This window comes from Schistocerca gregaria, chromosome 3 (genome assembly GCF_023897955.1).
Source record: "Schistocerca gregaria isolate iqSchGreg1 chromosome 3, iqSchGreg1.2, whole genome shotgun sequence".
NCBI lineage: Eukaryota > Metazoa > Arthropoda > Insecta > Orthoptera > Acrididae > Schistocerca > Schistocerca gregaria.
The window spans coordinates 559,498,628-559,526,321 of NC_064922.1; the positions used below are offsets into that span (position 1 = coordinate 559,498,628).

Sequence of the window (27,694 nt, forward strand, 5' to 3'; positions counted from 1 at the left end):
ACGTGCTCTAGAAGGTGTAAGTCAACTACCCTGGCCAGCAAGATCTCCGGATCTGTCCCCCATTGAGCATGTTTGGGACTGGATGAAGCGTCGTCTCACGCGGTCTGCACGTCCAGCACGAACGCAGGTCCAACTGAGGCGCCAGGTGGAAATGGCATGGCAAGCCGTTCCACAGGACTACATCCAGCATCTCTACAATCGTCTCCATGGGAGAATAGCAGCCTGCATTGCTGCGAAAGGTGGATATACACTGTACTAGTGCCGACATTGTGCATGCTCTGTTGCCTGTGTCTATGTGCCTGTGGTTCTGTCAGTGTGATCATGTGATGTATGTGACCCCAGGAATGTGTCAATAAAGTTTCCCCTTCCTGGGACAATGAATTCACGGTGTTCTTATTTCAATTTCCAGGAGTGTAGGTACAAAGAAGGTAGCTGCGAAGAAACCATGGGTAACAGAAGAAATACTTCAGGTGATTGATGAAAGGAGGAAGTACAAACATGTTCCAGGAAAATCAGGAATACAGAAATACAAGTCGCTGAGGAATGAAATAAATAGGAAGTGCAGGGAAGCTAAGACGAAATGGCTGCAGGAAAAATGTGAAGTCATCGAAAAAAATATGATTGTCGGAAGGACAGACTCAGCATACAGGAAAGTCAAAACAACCTTTGGTGACATTAAAAGCAACGGTGGTAACATTAAGAGTGCATCGGGAATTCCACTGTTAAATGCAGAGGAGCAAGGAGGACATCAAAAGCAGACTCGCTATGGCAAAAAAGGCATTTCTGGCCAAGAGAAGTCTACTAATATCAAATACCGGCCTTAATTTGGGGAAGAAATTTCTGAGGATGTACGTCTGGAGTACAGCATTGTATGGTAGTGAAACATGGACTGTGGGAAAGCCGGAACAGAAGATAATCGAAGCATTTGAGATGTGGTGCTATAGACGAATGTTGAAAATTAGGTGGACTGATAAGGTAAGGAATGAGGAGGTTCTACGCAGAATCGGAGAGGAAAGGAATATGTGGAAAACACTGATAAGGAGAAGGGACAGGATGATAGGACATCTGCTAAGACATGAGGGAATGACCTCCATGGTACTAGAGGTAGCTGTAGAGGGCAAAAACTGTAGAGGAAAACAGAGATTGGAATACGTCAAGCAAATAATTGAAGACGTAGGTTGCAAGTGCTTCTCTGAGATGAAAAAGTGAGCACAGGAATGGAATTCGTGGCAGGCCGCATCAAACCAGTCAGTAGTCTTGCAACAAGCATGTGCAACTAATAATGTTATAAGACAAGATGATGACAGCGCAGATCTGTGGAAACCGGTCATAGTAATAAAAAGAATTAGTGTTGATCTTGACTAACTTGATTCTTCAAGAATAAAGGGTGTATCAAAAAGAATCATCCGATTTTAAGGAATAAAAAGTACTATGTTATTTCAGGTATGTGCTTGAACAACGTTTTGTTGGAAAGAGTAAACTCTCGTGTCTTACATGGTTCCCGCTACGTTGCAGCAGTGATCACCCACTTCTGTTGAAAAAAAGGTAGTGTCGGGACAAAAAATGGTTCAAATGGCTCTGAGCACTATGGGACTTAACATCTGTGGTCATCAGTCCCCTAGAACTTAGAACTACTTAAACCTAACTAACCTAAGGACATCACACAACACCCAGTCATCACGAGGCAGAGAAAATCCCTGACCCCGCCGGGAATCTAACCCGTGAACCCGGACGTGGGAAGCGAGAACTAAGGACATCACACACATCCATGCCCGAGGCAGGATTCGAACCTGCGACCGTAGCAGTCCCGCGGTTCCGGACTAAGCGCCTGAACCGCTAGACCACCGCGGCCGGCACGTGTCGGGACAACAGAAAGAATTTTGTGTTCTACGTTTCCGTCAGTGCTGGTCAGTAATAACAGTTCAGCGTGACTTTTGTACTAGGTATGGAGTGAATCCTCCTACAGCACAGAGCATTAGATGATGGCCTGAAGAATTCCGAGAAACAGATTGTTCGTATAAAAGCAAATCGCCGGGCCGTCCCAGAGTGTCTGAACAGACGTCGAACACATTCACCATAGTTTCACTAGGAGTCCGCAGAAATCTGTTCACCGCGCAGCGCGACAGCTCATCATGCCCCCGATGTCCGTCTGGCATGTGTTGCGTCGAGGGTTACACATTAAGCTTTCCGTGGAGATTACAGACAACAACGTATGGAGTTCGGTAATTTCGCTCTTGGAAAGATGGAGGATAACAGTTTTCTTCCACGCTTAGTGTTTAGTGACAACATTCCATTTAAATGGAAAGGTGAATCGTCATAATGTGAAAATACGGGACACGAACAACCACATGAAGTTGTACAACACGAGAGCGACTCTCAAATTTTGTTTTGTTTTGTGCAATTTCATGGGAAAAGGTGCATCGTATCGTCCATTTTCCTTTGCCGAGAACACTTACCAGAAGCACATATCTCGATGTACGTAAGAACTTTCTTTTCCCACAGTCGGAGACTGATTCGCACGACTTCATTTAACAATGGACGGGACACCGCCACATTGGCATCTGGATTTTTGAATGAAAGGATTACTGAACGATGGATCGGTAGCACTGGACCAAATTATTCAGCCTTTAATTACTGGCCTCCAAGGTCACCGGACCTGACTTTATGTAATTATTTATTGTGGGGTTTATAAAAGATTCTGTTTATGTTGCTCCGTTACCAACAACAATGAATGAACTGAGACATCGCGTAACAGCAGATGTGGACGCTGTAATTCAAGGCATGCTGGCTGCAGTGTGGGAACAATCTGGATACCGTATCGACATATGCCATGCACCTCAAGGGGGACGTATTGAACACCTCTGAAAAGGTATGAAAGAAAAAGATTTTTGAGTTTCCCGTTCATCAAAAACCAAATTTATTGTGTATATTTCTTAGTTTCAGAAATATAGACGTGACAAATCGGATGATTCTTTTTGCTACACCCTTTTGATACACATTCAGATCGCCCCAAAACTGACGCAATGTCAAACCTGCTGAACATTTTTTACTCAGTGAGAAACTCTAGTTTCACATGTAGAAACATACTATGGATACTACAGTACTGGCCATGAAAGTTACTACACCACGAAGATGACGCACTACAGACGCGAAATTTAACCGACAGGAAGAAGATTCTGTGATATGCAAATGATTAGCTTTTCAGAGCATTCACACAAGGTTGGCGCCGGTGGCGACACCTACAACGTGCTGACATGAGGAAAGTTTCCAACCAATTTCTCATTCACAAACGGCAGTTGACCGGCGTTGCCTGGTGAAACGTTGTTGTGATGCCTCGTGTAAGGAAGAGAAACGCGTACCATCACGTTTACGACTTTGATAATGGTCGGATTGTAGCCTACCGCGATTGCGGTTTATCGTATCACGACATTGCTGCTCGCGTTGGTCGAGATCCAACGACTGTTAGCAGAATATGAAATCGGTGGGTTCAGGAAGGTAATACGGAACGCCGTGCTGGATCCCAACGGCCTCGTATCTCAAGCAGTAGAGATGACAGGCATCTTATCCGCATGGCTGTAAGGGATCGTGCAGCCACGTATCGATCCCTGAGTCAACAGATGGGGACGTTTGCAAGACAACAACCATCTGCACGAACAGTTCAGCAGCATGGACTATCATCTCGGAGACCATGGCTGCGGTTACCCTTGACGCTGCATCACAGACAGGAGTGCCTACGGCGGTGTACTCAATGACGAACCTGGGTGCACGAATGGAAAAACGTCATTTTTTCGGATGAATCCAGCTTCTGTTTACAGAATCATGACGGTCGCATCCGTGTTTGGCGCCATCGCGGTGAAAGCACATTGGAAGCGTGTATTCGTCATTAGCATACTGGCGTATCACCCGGCGTGATGGTATGGGGTGCCATTGGTTACACGTCTCTGTCACCTCTTGTTCGCACAGATGGCACTTTGAACAGTGGACGTTACATTTCAGATGTCTTACGACCCGTGGCTCTACCCTTCATTCGATCCCTGCGAAACCCTACATTTCAGCAGGATAATGCACGACCGCATGTTGCAGGTCCTTTACGAGCCTTTCTGGATACAGAAAATGTTCGACTGCTGCCCTTGCCAGCACATTCTCCAGATATGTCACCAAATGAAAACGTCTGGTGAATGGTGACCGAGCAACTGGCTCGTCACAATACGCCATTCACTACGCTTGATGAACTGTGGTATCGTGTTGAAGCTGTATGGGTAGCTGTACCTGTACACGCCATCCAAGCTCTGTTTGACTCATTGCCCAGTCGTATCAAGGCCGTTATTATGACAAGAGGTGGTTGTTCTGGGTACTGGTTTCTGAGAATGTATGCACCCAAATTGCGTGAAAATGTAATCACATATCTGTTTCAGTATAATATATATGTCCAATGACTACCCGTTTATCATATTCATTTCTTCTTGGTGTAGCAATTTTAATGGCCACTAGTGCATATTTTCAGAAAAAATTATGATACTTTATAAATAAAAGTGAAACGAGACTAATGCAAACTCTCTTAAACTGCAATACTCTAAAGACAGAAGAAAAAGTTAAAGAAGTAATCATCTTGTGTAAGTATTCTCATGCTTATAGTTTTGTACTTTCAAGAGCTACGTGTAAATTTTATTGCCACGATCAGATTTGTGCACCTGTCGGGCTAACACGTGCGAGATAATCTGAAGCACATACTAGAAGAGAGATACTGTTCGCGGTTCGCACCGCTTGACGAATACGGCGCTGTCCGACAGGTGGCGACGCCTGCGCAACCGCCGTTCAGGGGTGGGTAGGCGGGGTAGGGGAAGCTGAGCGCGCTACCAATTCACCCCGCCAGTCGCACGCCTGCCGTCGCCTGCGCGCGAGCTCACCGCAACCCGGAGGACACCACCGTGCTGCGGACACCTCGCGACGGCCAGGGGAGCGGGCGTTCGAATGCCGTTCCTCCAACCAGGTTCAGAAACGATTTGCGTTACTGTTCGCTAGGTTCTAAAGTGACCATTCAACGCTGCTTCCTGCAACGCCAAGTGCATACACATACAATTACACGGTTGCGTTCAACAGTAGTTAGTAATCCTAATAAGCAGCTGCTACAAAACGTACTGTCTCTTGGCGTAGGACACGCACGTTAATACACGTTTTAGAAATTTCTGCAGTGAAAAGCAAACAACGAAGAAGGAGGTCAACGAATTACTTCATATCGACTTTCGACTGCTGTCTTTCCACTTTTTTGCAACACAATATGAAACTGTCTTTGCTTTAAGATGACACACATCTGTCTTTACCCCAACTGAAGATAGTGATCGGAAATGTCACACTCTGAGTGCAGCGAATCATTGTAAAATAATAGACAGATTTTATCGTAAAACTGGCAGAATCTGTAACTCACAGTGCGCTGCGTTAAATTTCTTTTCTTTTAGCTTTACGCTTTGAAAGCTACAGCGTCGACTGTCCAATAACAGTGCATATTATACTGGAGTACATGTCTGCTTGCTAGATGGATTGCATTATAGGTGACTGTTGTTATTTGTTAAATTTTACCCATAAGAAAATATTTCAATCAGCCTGACGTTTCATCATCATGGTTCTAAAATATAAACAAGAACGAGTGCATGCACAGATTTGCTCAGTGAACTTCTCCGTTGACGGACAAAGTGCAGTAAAACTAAACGAAACTTCAGACTGCAAGGTAATTCAACAGGTAGCTCTCGCGATGTAAATCAGTCTCCAGTTTTCCATCCCAGACGTCTGTGCCAACCACCTGTAGGCTAAGTGCTACGGGCAGTTCCGGAGACGTTCGGTATTTTCAGTTCTGGGAGGGAGACAAATTTGTGCACATGAAGTATGCGTCCTATTGACAGAAAGATCGCTAGACAGAAATAAAAAGTGCATTTAACGAAGCCACACACATTCTGTTTTCATGCGATAATAATGTTTGAAAGTAATTTAGCTGAAATATTTAACATAAGATTGAAGTATTGATGGATACTTGGATTATGCATTGTAGTAAAAATAGTCACTGTGGATTTCGGTAAGAAAAATGAGATTTTAGTGAAATTATGTTGGCAAATGTACACAAGTCCAATTCGTTTCATTGCCATACGGCCTAGTTTCATGTCATGTTTCGCTGCATAAAATCAGATATAATGATGTATCAGGCCTCGGGTTTCCCGTGGATGCAGGGTGGTGAAAATGGTTACTGGTATATAACTAGTCACGATCTGTAACGATCTTTCAGTTTTTAAGTAGAGAAGTACACAGGCCCAGGGCTAATGGCGTAGACTGTCTTTAGAAGGAAGCAAAATGGAAGACGGCAGTTGGATGAATATTTCCAACATCACTAACTTTAGTAGTAGTCAGTTCGCCGCCAGTTCAACAACAGCGCTGCCGACGATCGTCAGCGTCGACATGGAGAGCGACATTATAAACAACCAGGTGGTCCAGGCGCTCTTCTGCGTCCTGTACACCAGCATATTCGCGCTGGGCATCATGGGCAACGTGCTGGTGTGCTACGTGGTGGGCCGTAATCGCGCCATGCAGACCGTCACCAACTTGTTCATCGGAAACCTGGCCACGTCGGACATCCTGCTGTGCGTCCTCTGCGTGCCCTTCACGCCACTCTACACCTTCCTCGGCACGTGGGTCTTCGGCAGCGCTCTGTGCCGCGTCGTAGCCTTCGCCCAGGGGACCAGCGTCTACACGTCCACGCTGACGCTGACCTCGATCGCCGTGGACCGCTTCTTCGTGATCGTGTACCCGCTCAAGCCGCGCATGAAGCTGTCCACGTGCGTGGCCATCATCTGCTGCATCTGGCTGCTGTCCGTGGTGCTCACCATCCCGTACGGCATCTACACGGTGCTGCGTTCGGACCGGCGCGCCTTCTACTGCGAGGAGTACTGGCCGACGGAGCGCGCGCGACAGGTCTACGGCGCTCTGACCGCCACGGTGCAGTTCGCGCTGCCCTTCCTCGTGGTCACCTTCTGCTACGTGCGCGTCTCCGTCAAGCTCGGCGACCGCGCCAGGAGCAAACCCGGAAGCAAGAATTCGCGCCGCGAGGAGGCGGACCGCGAGCGCAAGCGGCGCACGAACCGCATGCTCATCGCCATGGTGACCATCTTCGGCGTCTCCTGGATGCCGCTCACCGTGCTCAACCTCACTAACGACGTGTACATGTCGACCGGCCGCTGGGAGTACTTCAACCTGTGCTTCTTCGTGGTGCACGCCCTCGCCATGAGCTCCACCTGCTACAACCCCTTCCTGTACGCCTGGCTCAACGACAACTTCCGCAAGGAGTTCGAGCAGGTGTTGCCCTGCTTCGGCCAACAGACGGCGGACGGTGACGTCACTAACGGCCCCGGTGGGGGCGGAGCCGGTGGAAAAGCGCTGCTGCCGCGGCGGCCGGAACTCGCCGCCGACGTTCCTCTGAAGAGCCAGGAGAGACCTGGGGTGACGTCAGTGGCGTCCACGGCGAATGTCATATACTCTAGTCGCGACGAGGAGGTGCAGCTCCAGATGGAAGGCGCCTTCGTTGACGTCCAGGCGGAGAACAACTTCCTTACCGGAGTCCTGTAGGTAAGTCTTACCGACACTACAATCACCGTGGTCCCTGAGTTCATGAAATGTATTCGCAGGTGCTCGTAACTGCGAATAAATTTCATGAAGTTAAGGAACTACCATCAGTTGTATCAGAATGGCCCTTGTCACGAACCTGGATTAGTCACTTATCGCGAGAGGTTGCCTTTCCATTAAGTTATCCGAGGACGACTCACGGCGTCCGCAGCTCGTGGTCTAGTGGCTGGCGTTGCTGCCTCTCGATCACGGCGGGGGGGGGGGGGGGTAGTATCCGCGCGGGAATAGCCGAGCGGTCTCAGGCGCTGCAGTCCTGCACTTCGGCTGGTCCCGGCGGAGGTTCGAGTCCTCCCTCGGGCATGGGTATGTGTGTTTGTCCTTAGGATAATTTAGGTTAAGTAATGTGTAAGCTTAGCAGTTAAGGCCCATAAGATTTCACACACATTTGAACATTTTGATCACCGGGCCGCGGGCTCGATTCCCCGTCCGGTTGGGGATTTTTCTCTTCCCGGGGACTGGGTGTTTGTGTTGTTGACATCATTTCATCATCATCATCATTCGTGGCAGTGGCTATACTGGACTGTGTAAAAAACTGGAGCGTGAAAAAATTGCACGTGAGCTGATTACCGCGCAGTTGAACGCCCCGCAAACCAAACATCATCATCATCATCATCATCAACATCATCATCATCATCGTTCATCATCATCATCATAATCACGGCTCAGATCGAAACTTCCACATATCGTCAATCCTGTGTCAAGTTTGAGTCTGGCCGTGAGTTTCACTCAGACAGCCTAATGGAAAGGCGACCTCTCGCGACGAGCGTGTAATCCAGGTTCGTGACAGGGGCCGTCACAAATTTTCATTGTTGTCATTCTGTTATACAACTGATGGTTTTTCATTTCCGCTACTGCGTATACATTTCATGTATTTTATAACTGCTGAAGCGGCCGCAGTACGCCCTCTCACCTCATTCTTGGTGTTTGTTCTCTGTATTTCACTGACATTACTTTTGTTTTGCTACTGAAATATCTGTGACAACGTTCCTAGCTACCAGTAGCACTGAGTGTTGTACCTTGGAAGAATTTTCATACTTTCACCGCTAGCCAGCTCTGTAACAGAAATTTCGTACATTTTCTTTGTTCGTTTTGAAATGATAGCATTTAATTTACGTGTGCTGCAGTCGTTTTCTGCAATTATGCAAATCACTACGGAAAAGTAAGACTTTCTGCAACTATGAAAAACTGTTCTGAGGTAAAATATGGCCATGCACCTAGCAACAAATATTCTGTTCAACTTCAAAAGTGTTGCAAGAAGGAATATCTTGTTTAGACTGCATTTAATTGTCTATGATTACACTATTCCTCTGTTAGACACCAGTATTCAGTAAGTCAAATCACATTGAAAAGCAGTATTAACAAAAACAGTTACAAATTGAAAACATTTCGAAATACAAGCTCTTAGCAACTAACACAAATTTCCATTTTCAGAACAGGGAATGTTGTTAAAACACTAAAGAAACTCAGTTCACTTCCAAAAATCACGTGTTCCCTAGTAGTTCCCTAGTGTTCCTTCGTCTATTTCAAGGTACAAGATGGTGCACGACCGGCAACGTATTGATTAACTCTCTACATGCAATGTAAGTAGTTTAAAGTAGACGGAATTTTAATCACCATAAAATCCTCTAACTGAAGAATTAAGAATATATACCACACAGCTTTAATGTTATACAAGACTTAAATACCTGGAACTCGTAATATTTACAAATGCAGCACTAAACACTATCTTTTGTTTCATAACAACAAAGACAGTATAATATCCAGGAAACTGCTGATGACGGTTTCTAGTGTGCGTTCCTTCGCGTGATTCGAAAATCAGTCACTAGATTGATACACCGATCAGTTCCCAGGTGTACTGTCCTTCAGGTACAATAGGCTCTATTTTATTTGTAAGATGGTGTTGATTTTCACCAAAGCCATGTCATGCAGACTTCTAATAAGCGCAAAGGACGGATTATCCTTTTTTGTTTCGCGATGATTCAGTGGTAAAGTTTCACACTACGACCCAGTCGATCTCCGACCAGTCCCATGGTTTTCCTCCGTCGCTTGCTACCTCTTTCAACTATGTTGCCAGAGGTTGAGAGTCCGCGTTAAAATGTGCGTCCTCTTATAATCAGTTGACCAACTGAGTTCATAGGTCTGAGGAATGCAACGTCACACCACATCAACAGCACCATCCCCAGTTAAGTACTGTGGAGTTTAAGCCAACGTTTAGGTTGATGACAGTTGTATCTTTTTTACTTAGACATCTGTGAAACGTTTTGAAAGGCTAGTAAATTTGTGTCGTGTTGATTCTGAACCACGTCATTTCACAAAGACTTCTAACAATGGAAAATTGCTGTTGAACTTCCTGTGGTTCATTAGTCTTCTGTTTTGCTGCGAATCATCACAACTTCTCCTGTGCCATCGTCTTCTTGCAAGAGTAGTCTCCATCGTCACCGATTATTTGTTCTTCTTTTCTTATTTATTTTATTTTTATTTATTTATTTAACGTGGCAAGATTAGGGCCATCAGGCCCTCTCTTACATCTAACCAGGCATTCTACTTATTTTACAGTCATATGTTTTAGTAGGCATGTTAAACTACATCTAATACAAAAAGTGAGATAAACAATACATTATTGAAGAGAAAGATTTTAGATAGGAGTGCTGGCAGCAGGGAGTATGAGGGAGACTCATGGTGAAGGGAGGAGAAGAATAGAGGGACATGATGAAACATAATTAAGGAAAATATAAAGGAAAAGGAGACTGCGTGGCTAATAGAGATAGATGAAGAGGAAGGCATCTCAGGAGCAAGATAGGAGACGCTAGCTTTGCTATTTGACAGATGAGAGGATTGGCCTTGCACATTAATTTTGTGGAGAATTTTATGCGGATGATAGTAGGAAATGCTTCAACTTCTTCTTAAAAGCAACAGGAGATTGAATTTTCCTCAAGGTAAGGGGCAGTTTGTTCCAGAGGCGGACAGCGGCAACTGAGAAGGAGTTTGCAAAAGTTTTTGTTTTGTGAGTGGGCACAGTTAGGATACCAGATAAGAGTGACTTCGTGTTTCGATTATGATGGCATGACAGGTTTTTAATCTCTGAAGCTAGGTACTGGGGTGCTTGCGCGATGAGGAGTCGGTGAAGTAGACATAGAGTGTGGTAGTCACGCAGTTTGTCCGGCCGCAGCCACCCTAGCTCGGAGTATGAAGCACTAACATGATAATATCGGCGAATGTTGCAGGTGTAACGCACACAGGCATTCATGGTTAGCTCTAGCCGTCTTTTGTTTTCACTACTCTTGCCTTGTTGAATCACATCACAATAGTGGAGGTTCGGTAGAACGAGTGCTTGCACGAGCTGGCGTTTCAAGTCCTGTGGGAATATGTTCCGAAACTTTTTGAGAGCACACTGCGACTGTATTCTCCGCCCAGTTGAGATGCTCGTCCAAAGTTACACCCAAGTTCTTCACTGTTTTCTGATATGGTATTGGAGTACCTTCGAGCAGAATAGGAGGTAGCCGTTCGCGGAAATCTGAACTTATTAATTTCTGATGGGCTATTAAGATTACTTGCGTCTTTTTTACATTTAATTTAAGCCCCAGGTTTTTCGCCCATGTCACTACTGAAGACAGATCATCATTCATCAGAGCGATTGCAGTGTTTACGTCTTCAGGTCTGACGCTTAGGTAGAGCTGGAGGTCGTCGGCATAGAAATGATGTTTACAGGAGGACAAAACCGACGAAATATCGTTGACATATAAAGAAAACAAAAGTGGTCCTAAGTCTGATCCTTGTGGCACTCCCGAAGAAACATGTTTCCAGGAAGATTTTTCATTTACGCAGACAACACATTGCTGTCTGTCTTTTAAGTAGCTTTCAAACCATCTCATTGCACTATCAGACAAATTAAGCTGTTGCATTTTTCTGAGTAATATGTCAAAGTTAACAGTGTCAAAAGCTTTGCTGAAGTCCAGTAGCGTCAATATTGTTGCCTTTCGATTGTCGATGGAATATTTCAGGTCATCAGTTACTTTAATTAGAGCAGTGTTTGTGCTGTGATGTTTACGGAAACCGGATTGAAACCTGACATATAGACTGAATTCATGCAAGTGTTCAGTGATTTGGTCATGAACAATATATTCAAGTGCTTTGGAAACAGCAGGCAGTATGCTAATTGGTCGGTAATCACTAGGCAGTTGCGGGTTTTCGATCTTAGGGATGAGTCGAATTATTCTTCTTTTCCATGCAGTGGGGTATATTCCGTTCACGAGGGAAAAATTAAATATGTCAGTTAAGACAGGTACTAAGATATCGGCAACATTCTTAATCATGGTTATACCGATACTGTCGTTGCCTATTGCATCAGAAGAGATTCTCATTATTGCTTTTCTTGCCATATTTGTTGTTACATGTTTTAGATGGAAGGTATCGTTGTTAGTTATCCTGTTTGGGGATTCTTGTGGACGGTAATTATCAGCCGTGCTGGTATTCAGAGGTGCAGAGAAGAATTCATTTAATTCGTTAGCTGACACATGAAAAGTAGTTTCCGATTTTGCCTTTCCGACCCCCAAGCTACGGAGATTCTTCCATAGAGTCGTGGGTGTCAGATCGCTGCATACAAGGGAGCGAGCGTGCCTGATTTTGGCATTGCGAATGCATTGTTTCACTCTGTTCCGTAGCTTTCTACACTCCTGGAAATGGAAAAAAGAACACATTGACACCGGTGTGTCAGACCCACCATACTTGCTCCGGACACTGCGAGAGGGCTGTACAAGCAATGATCACATGCACGGCACAGCGGACACACCAGGAACCGCGGTGTTGGTCGTCGAATGGCGCTAGCTGCGCAGCATTTGTGCACCGCCGCCGTCAGTGTCAGCCAGTTTGCCGTGGCATACGGAGCTCCATCGCAGTCTTTAACACTGGTAGCATGCCGCGACAGCGTGGACGTGAACCGTATGTGCAGCTGACGGACTTTGAGCGAGGGCGTATAGTGGGCATGCGGGAGGCCGGGTGGACGTACCGCCGAATTGCTCAACACGTGGGGCGTGAGGTCTCCACAGTACATCTATGTTGTCGCCAGTGGTCGTCGGAAGGTGCACGTGCCCGTCGACCTGGGACCGGACCGCAGCGACGCACGGATACACGCCAAGACCGTAGGATCCTACGCAGTGCCGTAGGGGACCGCACCGCCACTTCTCAGCAAATTAGGGACACTGTTGCTCCTGGGGTATCGGCGAGGACCATTCGCAACCGTCTCCATGAAGCTGGGCTACGGTCCCGCACACCGTTAGGCCGTCTTCCGCTCACGCCCCAACATCGTGCAGCCCGCCTCCAGTGGTGTAGCGACAGGCGTGAATGGAGGGACGAATGGAGACGTGTCGTCTTCAGCGATGAGAGTCGCTTCTGCCTTGGTGCCAATGATGGTCGTATGCGTGTTTGGCGCCGTGCAGGTGAGCGCCACAATCAGGACTGCATACGACCGAGGCACACAGGGCCAATACCCGGCATCATGGTGTGGGGAGCGATCTCCTACACTGGCCGTACACCTCTGGTGATCGTCGAGGGGACACTGAATAGTGCACGGTACATTCAAACCGTCATCGAACCCATCGTTCTACCATTCCTACACCGGCAAGGGAACTTGCTGTTCCAACAGGAAAATGCACGTCCGCATGTATCCCGTGGCACCCAATGTGCTCTAGAAGGTGTAAGTCAACTACCCTGGCCAGCAAGATCTCCGGATCTGTCCCCCATTGAGCATGTTTGGGACTGGATGAAGCGCCGTCTCACGCGGTCTGTACGTCCAGCACGAACGCTGGTCCAACTGAGGCGCCAGGTGGAAATGGCATGGCAAGCCGTTCCACAGGACTACATCCAGCATCTCTACGATCGTGTCCATGGGAGAATAGCAGCCTGCATTGCTGCGAAAGGTTGATATACACTGTACTAGTGCCGACATTGTGCATGCTCTGTTGCCTGTGTCTATGTGCCTGTGGTTCTGTCAGTGTGATCATGTGATGTATCTGACCCTAGGAATGTGTCAATAAAGTTTCCCCTTCCTGGGACAATGAATTCACGGTGTTCTTATTTAAATTTCCAGGAGTGTATATTCTTCGAAACGCTCGGGTTTCGGCTCTGCCTTGATACGTCTGTGGGCAGCATCCCTATTAGTCATCATTTGACGTAATTCAGCTGTCAGCCATGGGGCAGGAGATTTTCTTACACGGACTGTGCGCACAGGTGCATGTTTGTCATAGAGGGCAGTGAGTTTATCACCAAGTTCATTTATTTTGCCGTCGATTGTAGGTTCTCTGATTATTTGATGCCATGTGATTTCTGAGCAATCGGCTGTTAGAGCGTCGAGGTCAATACGTTTCATGTTCCTACAAGTTATGTAACGCGATTTGATCCTCTGGGGCTGCACAGAGTAGGCCAGGAATATTACATCATGTGCTGAGAGGACAGGGGCCGATGATTGACCAACATCTCTTACTTTGTCAGTCTGTTTCGTTGCGATCACGTTTATAAGAGTATGACTGGCGCCGTATGGTGTGTAGGTTGTAATGGAAGAATGTTCATGCTATTGCAACTAAGCAATCTTCTTAGGTTTATTGCGGAGCAAGTGTCTCTTATCAGGTCTATGTTCAAGTCACCCATTACGATGACATGTTCGTATTGACACTGAAGTGAATGTAATTCCGACTGGAAGGAACTCATTTAGCTTATTTTTGGCGGCTTGTACACGACGCCAGTCAAGAATTTCCGACTTTGTATATTTATTTCAATGAACATGAATTCAGCCTCTTTTTCTTCAGCAGGATTTGACGTACATAAGACTTTCGCTTTGAGATCTGTTCGTATATATGCGCCGACCCCGCCACCTCGCTTTTTTTGATCTGTCTGCCCTAAGAAATGTGTACCCTGGGAGATGAATAGATGCAGAGGATATGTGTGGTTTCAACCACGTTTCGGATAAGAGGATAACGTGGTAGTTTAGTTCTTATCGGTGCACTTAATCCTCTTCTCCATTTTTTCCGCATGCATGACAACGATCACAAAAAATTTTAAGGTTACCTGGACGTTAATTTCATATTTTGATGTCAGAAAAGGAAATTTTATCCCCTATACACGGCAGTGCAAGAAACTCTAATTGTACTTATAAAATGTAGAGGACACTGAAGAGAATTTTTATTTCTTACAAGAAGACCGCTACCACGAATGTATCTGCTGAGGAAAACGTGAGTCAACGCAGTAAACGAAAACATTGATCCGGGAAATAAACAAACAAAACATTCATGTTAGAGTTACTAGTGTCACCTGCTGTTAGCCGAGCAAATAAAAAAGTGAGGTTTCAATTGTTCACTGAGCTTAATTAATCACCTTCGTAAATATGTAATAATCTACGATTACTTTACTGTTTAGACTGTTTCCTTTTACCAGGTGTGATTGAATATGTATAAGACGAGCCGAAGTGCGCAGTTCAAAATATCTTCCTACAGTGGTATCTACACCCATTATAACGGGGGGGCACTGCAACGAAAGGTAACTGGAAAAATGTATGTAAAATGAACGATGTTCATTCAGGGCCCAACTTGCAAGGGTATGTCCAAGGATGGTAATGCTTTTTCTCATACCGCTGAAATGTACAAGACTCGTCCCATGAGGATACAATGCTGCGTCTTTCGGTGCTTCACTTTTCACAGCATTTCGAATTCTTGAAATATTCTGGTCAGTACTGAGCAGGCAGTTAAATTTCTTATGCCCTCTTTTAGCATCTCTCAATACATGGGGACAGCTTTTGTGTTGGATTATTAAAAAATATCATTATTTTTGGTACGTGGTTCCCTTTCGTACCACACTTACCCACCATATCTTAGATACCATAAAAGAGGAAGCGGGATGGAATCATGGTTGGTAGTCACAAATTAGCATTAAGACAGTTTATTGGCATTACGCCTTTGACAATTACAGGTAGTGGATGAGCCACTAGATAAAGCTTTGCAAATACAGTTAGAAACCCAACGTACTCAGTACTCGAGTAAACAGTCCATTAAGAGGAAATTATAATAAACTTAATGTGCTAGGCATTTATAGAAACCTTAATCATAACAGTTATCAATTACTTCACACAGCCACTTCATCAAACTCCTTAAAACCAGTTATAACTTTAAGATGGCCACACTTAACATTGTTCACTAAAATACCCTTATAAGCTTACTATTTCAATCCGTTAAAGAAGCACTTGTTGAAAAGTCAATTACAACGTTGCCGGGCATTAATACCCCTCGCTTTATTTTCCTTTATTAAGAAAACAGAATTACTGGTAAACTTCAGGAATACAAACTCCTATATAGGATTTCCCTCAAAATACATATAATGAACACCAATAAAGGGTGACTTAATGACACTTCAGCACTAGTGCCAAGCTAAGATCCACTTACAGAACCTGATAGAACCACTTACATAAAAAACTAAAGCAGAAACACTGATCTTTAAAAATGAATGTTCACTTGCTCAGACGTGTTAATAAGAGACTATTAGAAGGAGCTGCGCAAGGAACTCAGCAGATGCTATGCAATTTAAAGTTTAGCTATTTGCCGGTCGCTAATATTTAAGTAAACAGGTTCATATAATAACAGATTACATACAATATATATTTGTATATCTATCAGATTAACCCGCCTTGGCAGATGGAAGGTAAATACTAAACTTTGGAAGGCGATATGTGAACAACTGCCGATAATGGCCAGGTCCTTGAACACTGCCAAGCCTAGACCTCGGATGACATTGCACTCCCTGCCAAGGCGCTGGCACAATCAAAGGTTTTCGCGTGAATCACAAAGACATTCGAATAACTCTGAAACATAGACACACTCGGCAGAACCTTTGACTCGATATATGGGTCAGCGTGTAAAGGAACACGTTACAGTACCGACAAATTTGCAACTTTGACCTTAAGCATTTTACACATGGACACCTGTATTAATAGGGTGCAGGCTTTCAAGACGCCAACATAAAATCATTTGATTACAAGAAACACAGAGCACTAGTAAAACTACTGAGAAAACTTTCAAGTAACCTCAACCATTTAACTAGCCCAACTGAACTCTTCCACATCATCTTAAAGTTCGACTATAAAAGTCTCACCATAATAATAAACTTTAAATACCTCTGAGTGCGTCGGTCAACGAAACACAATTACGACCACGTACTTCGTATCACGCACACAATACGAACGAGCGTGTTCCACAAATTCACCGATTCACTTCAAATTTTGTTCCCAGAGAAGTCACAGAACTTTTGTCCCCAAGTTGCCCATGTCACCAAAACGCCCTGCGAATTTCACCCCACTACAAATAACGGTCATCACGTATGTTCGTTAGTCGTTGACACCTATCTCCCAGCGAATGTCACGGTATCTCCAGGGTTACCCGCCCGCCAACCCGGAAGATAAGACACGCGAAAATCAAAGATAGCTTAGCTCAACTGCAATCGATCTGAACGATACATGAACAAAATAACACCGGCACCAGGTCGTCACGGCCCAATCTCTCCCTCCTAAGCGAGAGGACACCGCCCAGGGGTGGGACAGAGCCTTCCTACTCATCCCAGGTTTACCTGGCTGAGATGTACACTAAACAGCTTGCCCGACTCAATCTCCCTTACCTGAAAGTTAACCTGGCACAAGATTTTGCAGACACAACAAGGGCCACTATATCTCTGTTTTAATTTTCCTTTGGTATCTTGGCTAGACGGAGCCGCCAAGTTACGGATAAAAACCAGGTCCCCAACCTTTCCCGAAAATGGTCTACGACCCTTGTTATATCGAAGCTGCTGTCGCCGGTGGACTGCATGGATATTCTGTCTGGTCCTTTGCCAATTCTCATGGAGACTCTGAGGGGTAATGGACGTTGGTAAGAGGTCATTTTTACTCCACAAGTTTGACAACGGAGAATTAATGGTATAGGCAAACATTAACGCAGCGGGTGTGATGTCGGTTGCCTCATGTTTGGCCGTATTAAACGCGTGATTGAGCCAGAGCAAAGTGAATTCCCATCTACCAGGTGGTTAGGGCTTTTTTCAAATTCCGATTAACTGTTTCGGCAAATGACGCCTTAGGATAATAAGGCGTGGTGGTAATATGTCTAATACCCGGATTGAAACAGAAGGCCTTAAACACACGAGACAGAAAGGCGGGTGCATGGTCGCTTACCAATGATTCCGGCGCTCCGAACCGGGATATGACCCTCGACAATTGCTGGGTGGTGTTTTCCGCAGTGACCCGCCGAGTAGGAAGCAGCCATGTAAACCGGGAGAAAGCATCCACGACAACTAAGATGTAGCGGTTGCCTTTCTTTGTCCGGGGCAACGGTCCAGTATAGTGGATAAAAACTTTATCGAGAGGATACTGCTCCCTCTGAGAGTGTAGAAGGCCACGAGATACCCCGGAATCAGGTTTCGCCCTCTTGTAGAGATCACACTGACCAACCAGTCGCCTAATGTCGCGATAAAGAGAGGGCCACACAAAATGTTCACGGATCCTGGCCAAGGTCTTATACAGGCCTAAATGGCTGCCAAGAACAGAATCGTGGTAGTACCAGAAGACCGTCGGCATTAACTCAATTGGCAAACACACTCTCCATTGTTGATCGCCACTTCCATGCTTACACGTGGCACCGGAACCCCAGTCATGACCCTTTCTCGAATAGGACCGCAGCACAGGTCCTGCGCCTGCTTCTCCTTAAGCACACCAAACAGCTTACGGCGGTCGGGCAATGTCCTGTTCGCCTTGCTCCTGACCTTCCTGGGAGTCGGGTGTAAACATACGATTCAGAGCATCGGCAATAGCATCGGAGCCTTTAATATGACTGACTTGAAAACGAAAGGCAGATGTACAGACTGCCCAACGCGCAATTCGGCCAGTCTTCCTCGGCCTAACCAAGACGCAACTTAATGCTTGGTTGTCCGCCTCTAATAATGACGAAAACGGGTGGATTTCTCAGGTTTTTACTACATATGAACACTTTTCACATTCTCCCGTGCAACGCGGATGCTACTCCTCCCTTCATGAAAAATCTTAAGGTCCTAGCTCATGTCCAAGGCACCAAAGCCGGCTAAAACGTCAAAAATCGATAACTAAAAGTTGAATTGTACTCTATCTTACTGGCTATTAAATCAACTTAGAAACTTCTTCTTTGTTCTACTATGGTGCTTTTAGTATCTCCGCATTCCGCAGCACGCGACACAGCTTTGCACACGATAAATGTAACCGTTTCAGAAAGAAGAACGGCCAATATGACGATCTGGCATTAAGTCGATTCGATAGCAAATGACGAAAACGGGCGGATTTCTCAGGTTTTTACTACATATGAACACTTTACACATTTCCCGTGCAACGCGGATGCTAGTCCTCCCTTCATGCAAAATCATAAGGTCCTAGCTCATGTCCAAGGCACAAAAGCCGGCTAAAAAGTCCAAATAGAAAAAAAATCTTTTACAAGGCAAAAACAACGGTCAGAGCCTCTAATTCATATAGAGAATAGTTGGATTCAGGAGCAGTCAGTCGACGTGAGGTAAAACTGCTGCTATCCCGGTATGAAGGGAGTAGGTCTGTACCACAAGCGTACTATTTAAGTCCAGCACAGCTAACAAAGGGGTTTAGTAATTTCAGTCTTAATCTGTGCGAAAGCTCGCTGCTGATTTTCTCCCCATACGAAATCGCTATTCTTCTTCCGAAGATCATTAAGGGGGGCTACAAGATGGGTGAAATTGGCAATTAATTTACGGAAGAAATTCGCCATACCAACGAAGTGAGCCACATCCTTATTATTCTGGGGAGGGAGGAAATCCCATAAGGCCTTAGTTCTATCCTGGTCGATGCTTACGCCTATTGCAGAGACCAAATGGCCTAAGAAAGAAATCTGTTGTTTACAAGGGTGATTTTAGATGGCTTGACGGTGGCGCCAGCCGAACGCAACGTTAGGGAAACCTGCTCCAGATGAACAAGTTGTTCCTCAAAGATGCGACTGTAGATAACTACATCATCTAAATAGTTTTAAATACAGACGACCTTCAAGTCCCTAGGGCGAAATCCAATAGATGGGACAACACAGCTGCAAAAGTGGCCAACTCAAAAGGGACTAGGGTTGAAAAATGAATTCCATTCTGTGCAAAACGCTGTCACAGGCTTAGATGACTCGGCAAGGGAGATTTGGTAATATGCCTGATTGAGATCTAAGATGGTGAACACATTAGCACCTGAAAATCAGGTAAACCAATTGTGCAAATCGGGCAAGGGAACTGACTCAAACACCACCGTTTTGTTAAGCCTCCAGTAATCAACTACCATACGAAAATCGCTACCCCGGTCTTTGGGCACTAGAAATGCAGGCGAAGCATAGAGCGAAGTCGATGGTCTAATCACCCCCTCTTGTAGCATATTATTGATTTTGGCTCTTAAAATCTTCATCTTCGGTAGAGACAGCCTATAACAGCCTATAAGGGGCCTGACGGACGGGCACACTATCAGTTAATTTGATGTCACACATAGGAATTTCTGTCTCCCCCAACTTATCCGATAAGAAATGGTTCAAATGGCTCTGAGCACTATGGGACTTAATAGCTGTGGTCATCAGTCCCCTAGAACTTAGAACTACTTAAACCTAACCTAAGGACATCACAAACAGCCATGCCCTAGGCAGGATTCGAACTTGCGACCGTAGCAGTGGCGCAGTTCCGGACTGGGCACCTAGAACCGCTCGGCCACCGTAGCCGGCTATCCGATAAGACGTCAGGATAGCGCTCCAAGACCTGGTTGAGAGCCTGCACTTGATGTTCCGTAAGACAACCCGTGTCAACCTGCACACTGCACATATAGCTCACCTTCGCTACACAAGACTGCTGGCAAAAACACAAAGAGAGACGGTAGTTGAGGCGCAAACTTAAAATAAAAGACACTCCATGCATAATCGAATACCAAACAGGCATGCTGGATGAAATCATACCCGAGCAACAAAGGGACACTCAAATTCTTAGCTATGAAAAACCTATGAGGCCTTGAGAATTTATCGACGTCTAACCACCCTGCACCTCCCCTACTAGAGGTAACTCTCGGCCATCTCTGAAACTGAGACGGTGGAGTCGAAAACCTGCACCAATGTCTATATTCTATGTATCAGTCATAATCAACTCAAGATACGGAACGACCTTAATCCAGCAATGCACACACTGGTTCCTGTCCTACCTGTTGTTGTTGTGGTCTTCATTCCTGAGACTGGTTTGACGCAGCTCTCTATGCTACTCAATTTTGTGCAAGCTTCTTCATCTCCTAGTACCTACTGTAACCTACATCCTTCTGAATCTGCTTAGTGTAGTCATCTCTTGGTCTCCCTCTACGATTTTTACCCTCCATGCTGCCCTCCAATACTAAATTGGTGATCCCTTGATGCCTCAAAACATGTCCTACCAACCGATTCCTTCTTCTGGTCAAGTTGTGCCACAAACTTCTCTTCTCCCCAATCCTGTTCAATACTTCCTCATTAGTTATGTGATCTACCCATCTAATCTTCAGCATTCTTCTGTAGCACCACATTTCGAAAGCTTCTATTCTCTTCTTGTCTAAACTATTTATCGTCCATTTTTCACTTCCATACATGGCTACACTCCATACAAATACTTTCAAAAATGACTTCCTGTCACTTAAATCTGTACTCGATGTTAACAAATTTCTCTTCTTCAGAAACGTTTTACTTCCCATTGCCAGTCTACATTTTATATCCTCTCTACTTCGACCATCATCAGTTATTTTGCTCCCCAAATAGCAAAACGCACTTACTACTTTAAGTGTCTCATTTCCTATTCTAATTCCCTCAGCATTACCCGAATTAAGTCGACTACATTCCATTAACCTTGTTTTGCTTTTGTTGATGTTCATCTTATATCCTCCTTTCAAGACACTATCCATTCCGTTCAACTGCTCTTCCAAGTCCTTTGCTGTCTCTGACAGAATTACGATGTCATCGGCGAACCTCAACATTTTGATTTCTTCTCCATGGATTTTAATACCTACTCCGAATTTTTCTTTTGTTTCCTTCACTGCTTGCTCAATATACAGATTGAATAACATCGGGGAGAGACTACAACACTGTCTCACTCCCTTCCCAACCACTGCTTCCCTTTCATGTCCCTCGACTCTTATAACTGCCATCTGGTTTCTGTACAAATTTTAAATAGCCTGTCGCTCCCTGTATTTTACCCCTTCTACCTTCATAATTTGAAAGAGAGTATCCCAATCAACATCGTCAAAAGCTTTCTCTAAGTCTACAAATGCTAGAAACGTAGGTTTGCCTTTCCTTAATCTAGCTTCTAAGATAAGTCGTAGGGTCGGTATTGCCTCACGTGTTCCAACATTTCTACGGAATCCAAAGTGATCTTCCCCGAGGTCGGCTTCTACTAGTTTTTCCATTCGTCTGTAAAGAATTCGCGTTAGTATTTTGCAGCTGTGACTTATTAAACTGATAGTTTGGTAATTTTCACATCTGTCAACACCTGCTTTCTTTGGGATTGGAATTATTAAATTCTTCTTGAAGTCTGAGGGTATTTCACCTGTCTCGTACATCTTGCTCACAACATGGTAGAGTTTTCTCAGGACTGGCTCTCCAAAGGCCGTCAGGAGTTCCAATGGAATGTTGTCTACTCTGGGGGCCTTGTTTCGACTCAGGTCTTTCAGTGTTCTGTCAAACTCTTCACGCAGTATTGTATCTCCCATTTCATCTTCATCTACATCCTCTTCCATTTCCATTATATAGTCCTCAAGTACATCGCCCTTGTACAGACCCTCTATATACTCCTTACACCTTTCTGCTTTCGCTTCTTTGCTTAGAACTGGGTTTCCATCTGAGCCCTTGATGTTCATACAAGTGGTTCTCTTATCTCCAAACGTCTCTTTAATTTTCCTGTACGCAGAATCTACCTTACCCCTAGTGAGATAAGCCTCTACGTCCTTACATTTGTCCTCTAGCCATCCCTGCTTAGCCATTTTGCACTTCCTGTCAATCTCATTTTTGAGACGTTTGTATTCCTTTTTGCCTGCTTCATTTACTGCATTTTGATATTTTCTCCTTTCATCAATTAAATTCAATATTTCTTCTGTTACCCAAGGGTTTCTACTAGCCCTCGTCTTTTTACCTACTTGATCCTCTGCTGCCTTCACTACTTCATCCCTCAAAGCTACCCATTCTTCTTCCACCGTATTTCTTTCCCCCATTTCTGTCAATTGCTCCCTTATGCTCTCCTTGAAACTCTGTCCTACACTATCACAGACAACAAAAGGGAGCGCCGGAAGATGCGTCGCCTGAATAGCTTTACAACTCACGGGACAGTTAGTAAACTCACCCCCTTTTCCCATCCTCTGGCGTCAGCTATTTGAACGAGGGCTCCTAAGTACCGGACAATCCCGTACTAAATGATCAACTGCATGGCAACGGTAGCAACTCCGAACTAATGAATTAGAACTGGTATTAATAAAGTTAGTACACCTTGGTGCCTCAGATATTACTTTCCTTTATGAGGCGGAACCATGTTCATCCTCCCAAGAAATAGCGTGAATAGAGTCAACCAAGTGTTGAAATTGTTACACAGATCAAGGGCGCTCTACAAGGTTCAACCTGGCGCGATCCTGTACCCGCATGCATTCCAACATATGTTCGATACAATCAACGTCGGACACACGCATATCCAACGCCACTACGGCCGTGCGAACCCTCTCAAAATACTGCGCTAAGGTTTCGTTACTCCTCGGCTATCATGCTACAAAGCACACCCTTAGCCACAGGATTTAATAATGCTAATACGACAGACTGTGGAACATGCAAAGCATCAGCTTGAATCTGGAGACGGACTAACAACCACAGGAAGGATTGAAACTGGCTCAAATTTTCGATATACAAGACAGATATAACTTTCAAGACATTCATAATTGGATTAAGTAACTTGGAAAATAAACTCAAATATTCTTCGTTACACTTAAAGCGTGTGACCTCATTCACATTTTACGGCTCAAAATTAGTACTTAAAACTCACCCACTTAAAGCAAGCACTACGGTGGGGGACTGCAAACGTCCGGCAACACCAAGCAACTTATGACGGAGATCACCCATTGCATCATTGAGATCGAGTGAAGCGATATCCGATAAACAATTACAGCAATGGGCTAAATGCGCCTGCACGCGACAACATTGTTTATGCGTCGGCTGAGTAGACGCCAGAAATTCAAATGTCTGACCTATATCACTTAAAGCTGTTTCGATATTCGACAACAAGTCGCCTACCTCGCTAACGATGTCTGTCGGTAGGGCAACTTGTTACATAAATACAAGCATTTCTTTTTGATGTGATTTCATTCTTTAACCAGTCAAACATACAGTCATACAGTATGGTTCTGAGACCCCGCTGGTCATTCAGCAATAATTTAGCCGCAGACATACGGTCCAAAACAGAACGATTGGTGCACTCATTTCGAGGAATGTGTTCACATTCCATCTTGCTGAGAGAGCTTTCAACTCCTATTGCCAAAGCAACGTTCTCCAAGCAATCCAGTCATAGCTTGTGTAAAAATCGCAGATATTGTGCTTCTTTAAACTGGAGTCTACAATAACTGGTGTAATTATATTTTTATCAAAGAAATGTATCCTCAGAGCAAATGAGAAACGAGCTGTAAACTACACACCCCGCAGTAGATTTAGGGTTTTCGCCCTCTCATATAACTTCTGCTGCTACGACAGAAGAAATAAATCTTTTGATTGCTTTGCTTAAATATTATCTCTTTCTTCTCCCTCTTTAAAATAAATAAAAAATGAGCGATTAGATTAATGAATAACATAGTGCCGCTCCAACGTATTCTGAGACTCACAGTTTTTATTTTCGAAACTCTTACAAAAACGTAAACATTCCTCACTTTGCGTCCGCTCAACACCAAATATATCAGAAGAGAAATGCACCTGTGCGTCTCTTTTTCCATTTTTTTTCAAGACGAGTAAAGATTAAAAGGCGCCCGAGATAAAATTCCTCAAGTGACTGCCTAATCGAAAAAAGTTTGCTTGACTAGTAAGATAGGAATAAAACATGACATAAAAATACAAAAGTAAACGGAAAGAGCTCTATCGCAGCCAAGGGATGTATGACATATTACCATCCTCATCCCTAAACAACCCTCATCTCTAAACTTTCTCATACCGAAAATTAGGTGCAGTTGTTGTTTATTATGTTGTTTTCAGAGATCAGTGGACATAATATCTAGAGAAAGTTGGAATTATTCACAAAATTCCTAGATGACTAGATCCGATACACAGTGAGAAGAGGACGACATTTATAGATTGTGGCAAACAACTTTGGAAAAACTGTTTCAGGGTATACACTTGATTCAGGTCACAGGATCATTGATGTTCAAACAGAAGAACTCACATTTACATTGCAGTACAAAGTGTGAGCACACTTTACATGCGTAAGTACTCATGACGTCATAACAAATTAAACGAATTGCACTCGTATACTTAGACAAAACCTTCAAGGATAAACTGCAATGGCAATCGTCGTGTCTTCACCCTGTGCACATACGGCGTGCGTATCTGTAAGCCAGTTGCGAGTCCGTGCTTGTGATCAGTGCGAATTATATGTGGGCCCTATCCCTAAAAAAGAGTTTCGTGAGGTTCTTTTCTTACGAAGTCCACCTTTAAGGAATATCTTTATGCTACCGAACTATCTTGCTAACTGACTAAATCCGTTTTTACATTTTTTCACTTATTTATTGCTTTTCGTTCATGATCTATCATCCTGTGACTAAAGCAGGTCGTATACAGTACAGTAATGATTTCGGGAACTCAAACGGGTATCCCTGGAAGGAAGGTGGCGCTGTTTTGGAGGAATACTACTGAGAAAATTTGGGGAATCGGCATCTGAGGCTGACAGCAAAAACGATTCAACTGCCGACAACGAACATTTCACGTCAGGACCCCGAAGATAAGATTAGAGAAATTAGAGCTCTTACGGATGCAGTCGTTTTTCTCTCGCTCTATTTGGGAGTGGAATAGGGAAGGAAATGACTAGTAGTGGTACAAGGTACCCTCCGCCTCTCACTGAACGATGGATTGCGGAATATGGATGTAGATTTAGATACCATCAAATTATACATACGTTGTTTACGGTGAAATAAGAATGGAAAACTAAAACTATTCTCAACGAAATAGAATTACACTAGTATGCATTGATTGAACTTCGAAAGATAAAGAATTCCTTAAAGGTGGGCATTATTGAAAAAAAACTCGTAAAAATAAACTCTGTTTTAGATGTGCAGCTAATTTATGATGATCACTATAAAGGTTAAAAAATGTAGACATCTAAGTCTATTTCCCTGAAGTAAGAGGTCATTGAGTACACAACAAATTCTCGAGTTCCTTGCAACTGCAAGAAAGAAATGGCTTACCACACAGACTTGATAAAGCAACTTGTCTATCAGGGGAGGACTGTGTTATAAGATGTATTACTAGACATCCTATGTTTTCTGTTCGCAAGCTAGAAAATACATCTGCTGTACGAGCGATGGTATGAAACAAAGTAACAATAACAGTAACTTAGTGTGAATCATTAAAAATTATTTACTGTTTTTCAAAAGTAATAGAAATATTTTCTTATCGTTGACGGTTTTTTGAAGATGAACTATTACTGGTCTAAATAGTTCATTAAACGACTTTACGTCTTAGTTTTAAGATGATATACCTAGTAATTTCAACGTTTACGCAATAATATTAGAAAAAAATTACTTACCCTGTTCTGCCCTTTGGGTGGTGTAGAACGGGAAATATACAAGAATTTCTTTGAAAAAATGTTAAAAATACATACTGTTTTGAGGTAGGGTAAGCTATAGTATAAGGTGATCTTTTATGGCTTTGAGAAGTATTTTTTTTTTTGTTTTCCACAAATTATTACATAAATTACTAAACATTAAGTATCCCGTTCCACCCCGAGCTTCTCTACCATGCAGGCGGCATCATGAAACACAAATTTGGTAGGAAGTGTACTACACGCCAGAAAATGTAAATGATTAGTATTTATGTGTAACCGCACAAATTAGTTTCTACATCTACATCTACACCTACATCCACATCCATACTCCGCAAGCCACCTGACGGTGTGTGGCGGAGGCTACTTTGAGTACCTCTATCGGTTCTCCATTCTGTCCCAGTCTCGTATTGTTCGTGGAAAGAAAGACTGTCGGTACGCCTCTGTGTGGGCTCTAATCTCTCTGATTTTATCCTCATGGTCTCTTCACCAGATACAGGTAGGAGGGCAGCAATATACTGCTTGACTCCTCGGTGAAGGTATGTTCTCGAAACTTCAACAAAAGCCCCTACCGAGCTACTGAGCGTCTCTCCTGCACAGTCTTCCCCTGGAATTTATCTATCATCTCCGTAACGCTTTCGCGGTTACTAAATGATCCTGTAACGAAGCGCGCTGCTCTCCGTTGGATCTTCTCTATCTCTTCTATCAACCCTGTCTGGTATGGGTCCCACACTGGTGAGCAATATTCAAGCAGTGGGCGAACAAGAAAGCTACTTTCTTTGTTTTCGGATTGCATTTCCTTATTATTCTTCCAATAAATCTCAGTCTGGCATCCGCTGTACCGTCGATCAACTTTATATGATAATTCCATTTTAAATCACTCCTAATACCTACACCCAGATAATTCACGGAATTAACTACTTCCAGTTGCTGACCTTCTATATTGTAGCTAAATGATAAAGGATCTTTCTTTCTATGTATTCGCAGCACATTACACTTGTCTACATTGAGATTCAATTACTATTCCCTGCACCATGCGTCAATTCGTTGCAGATCCTCCTGCATTTCCGTATAATTTTCCATTGTTACAACCTTTCGAAATCCCACAGCATCATCCGCAAAAAGCCTCAGTGAGCTCCCGATGGTATCCACAAGGTCATTTATGTATATTGTGAATAGCAACGGTCCTACGACACTCACCTACGACACA

General features: G+C 44.2%; 1 protein-coding gene across 1 annotated transcript; it reads left to right on the plus strand.

The window, feature by feature from the left end:
• The first annotated feature begins 6,444 nt into the window (after positions 1-6,444).
• On the plus strand, positions 6,445-7,608 carry LOC126355461 (prolactin-releasing peptide receptor-like). The gene has a single exon (XM_050005777.1). It carries the CDS (start codon positions 6,445-6,447, stop codon positions 7,606-7,608), a length of 1,164 nt encoding a protein of 387 aa, XP_049861734.1.
• Positions 7,609-27,694: the final 20,086 nt, after the last annotated feature.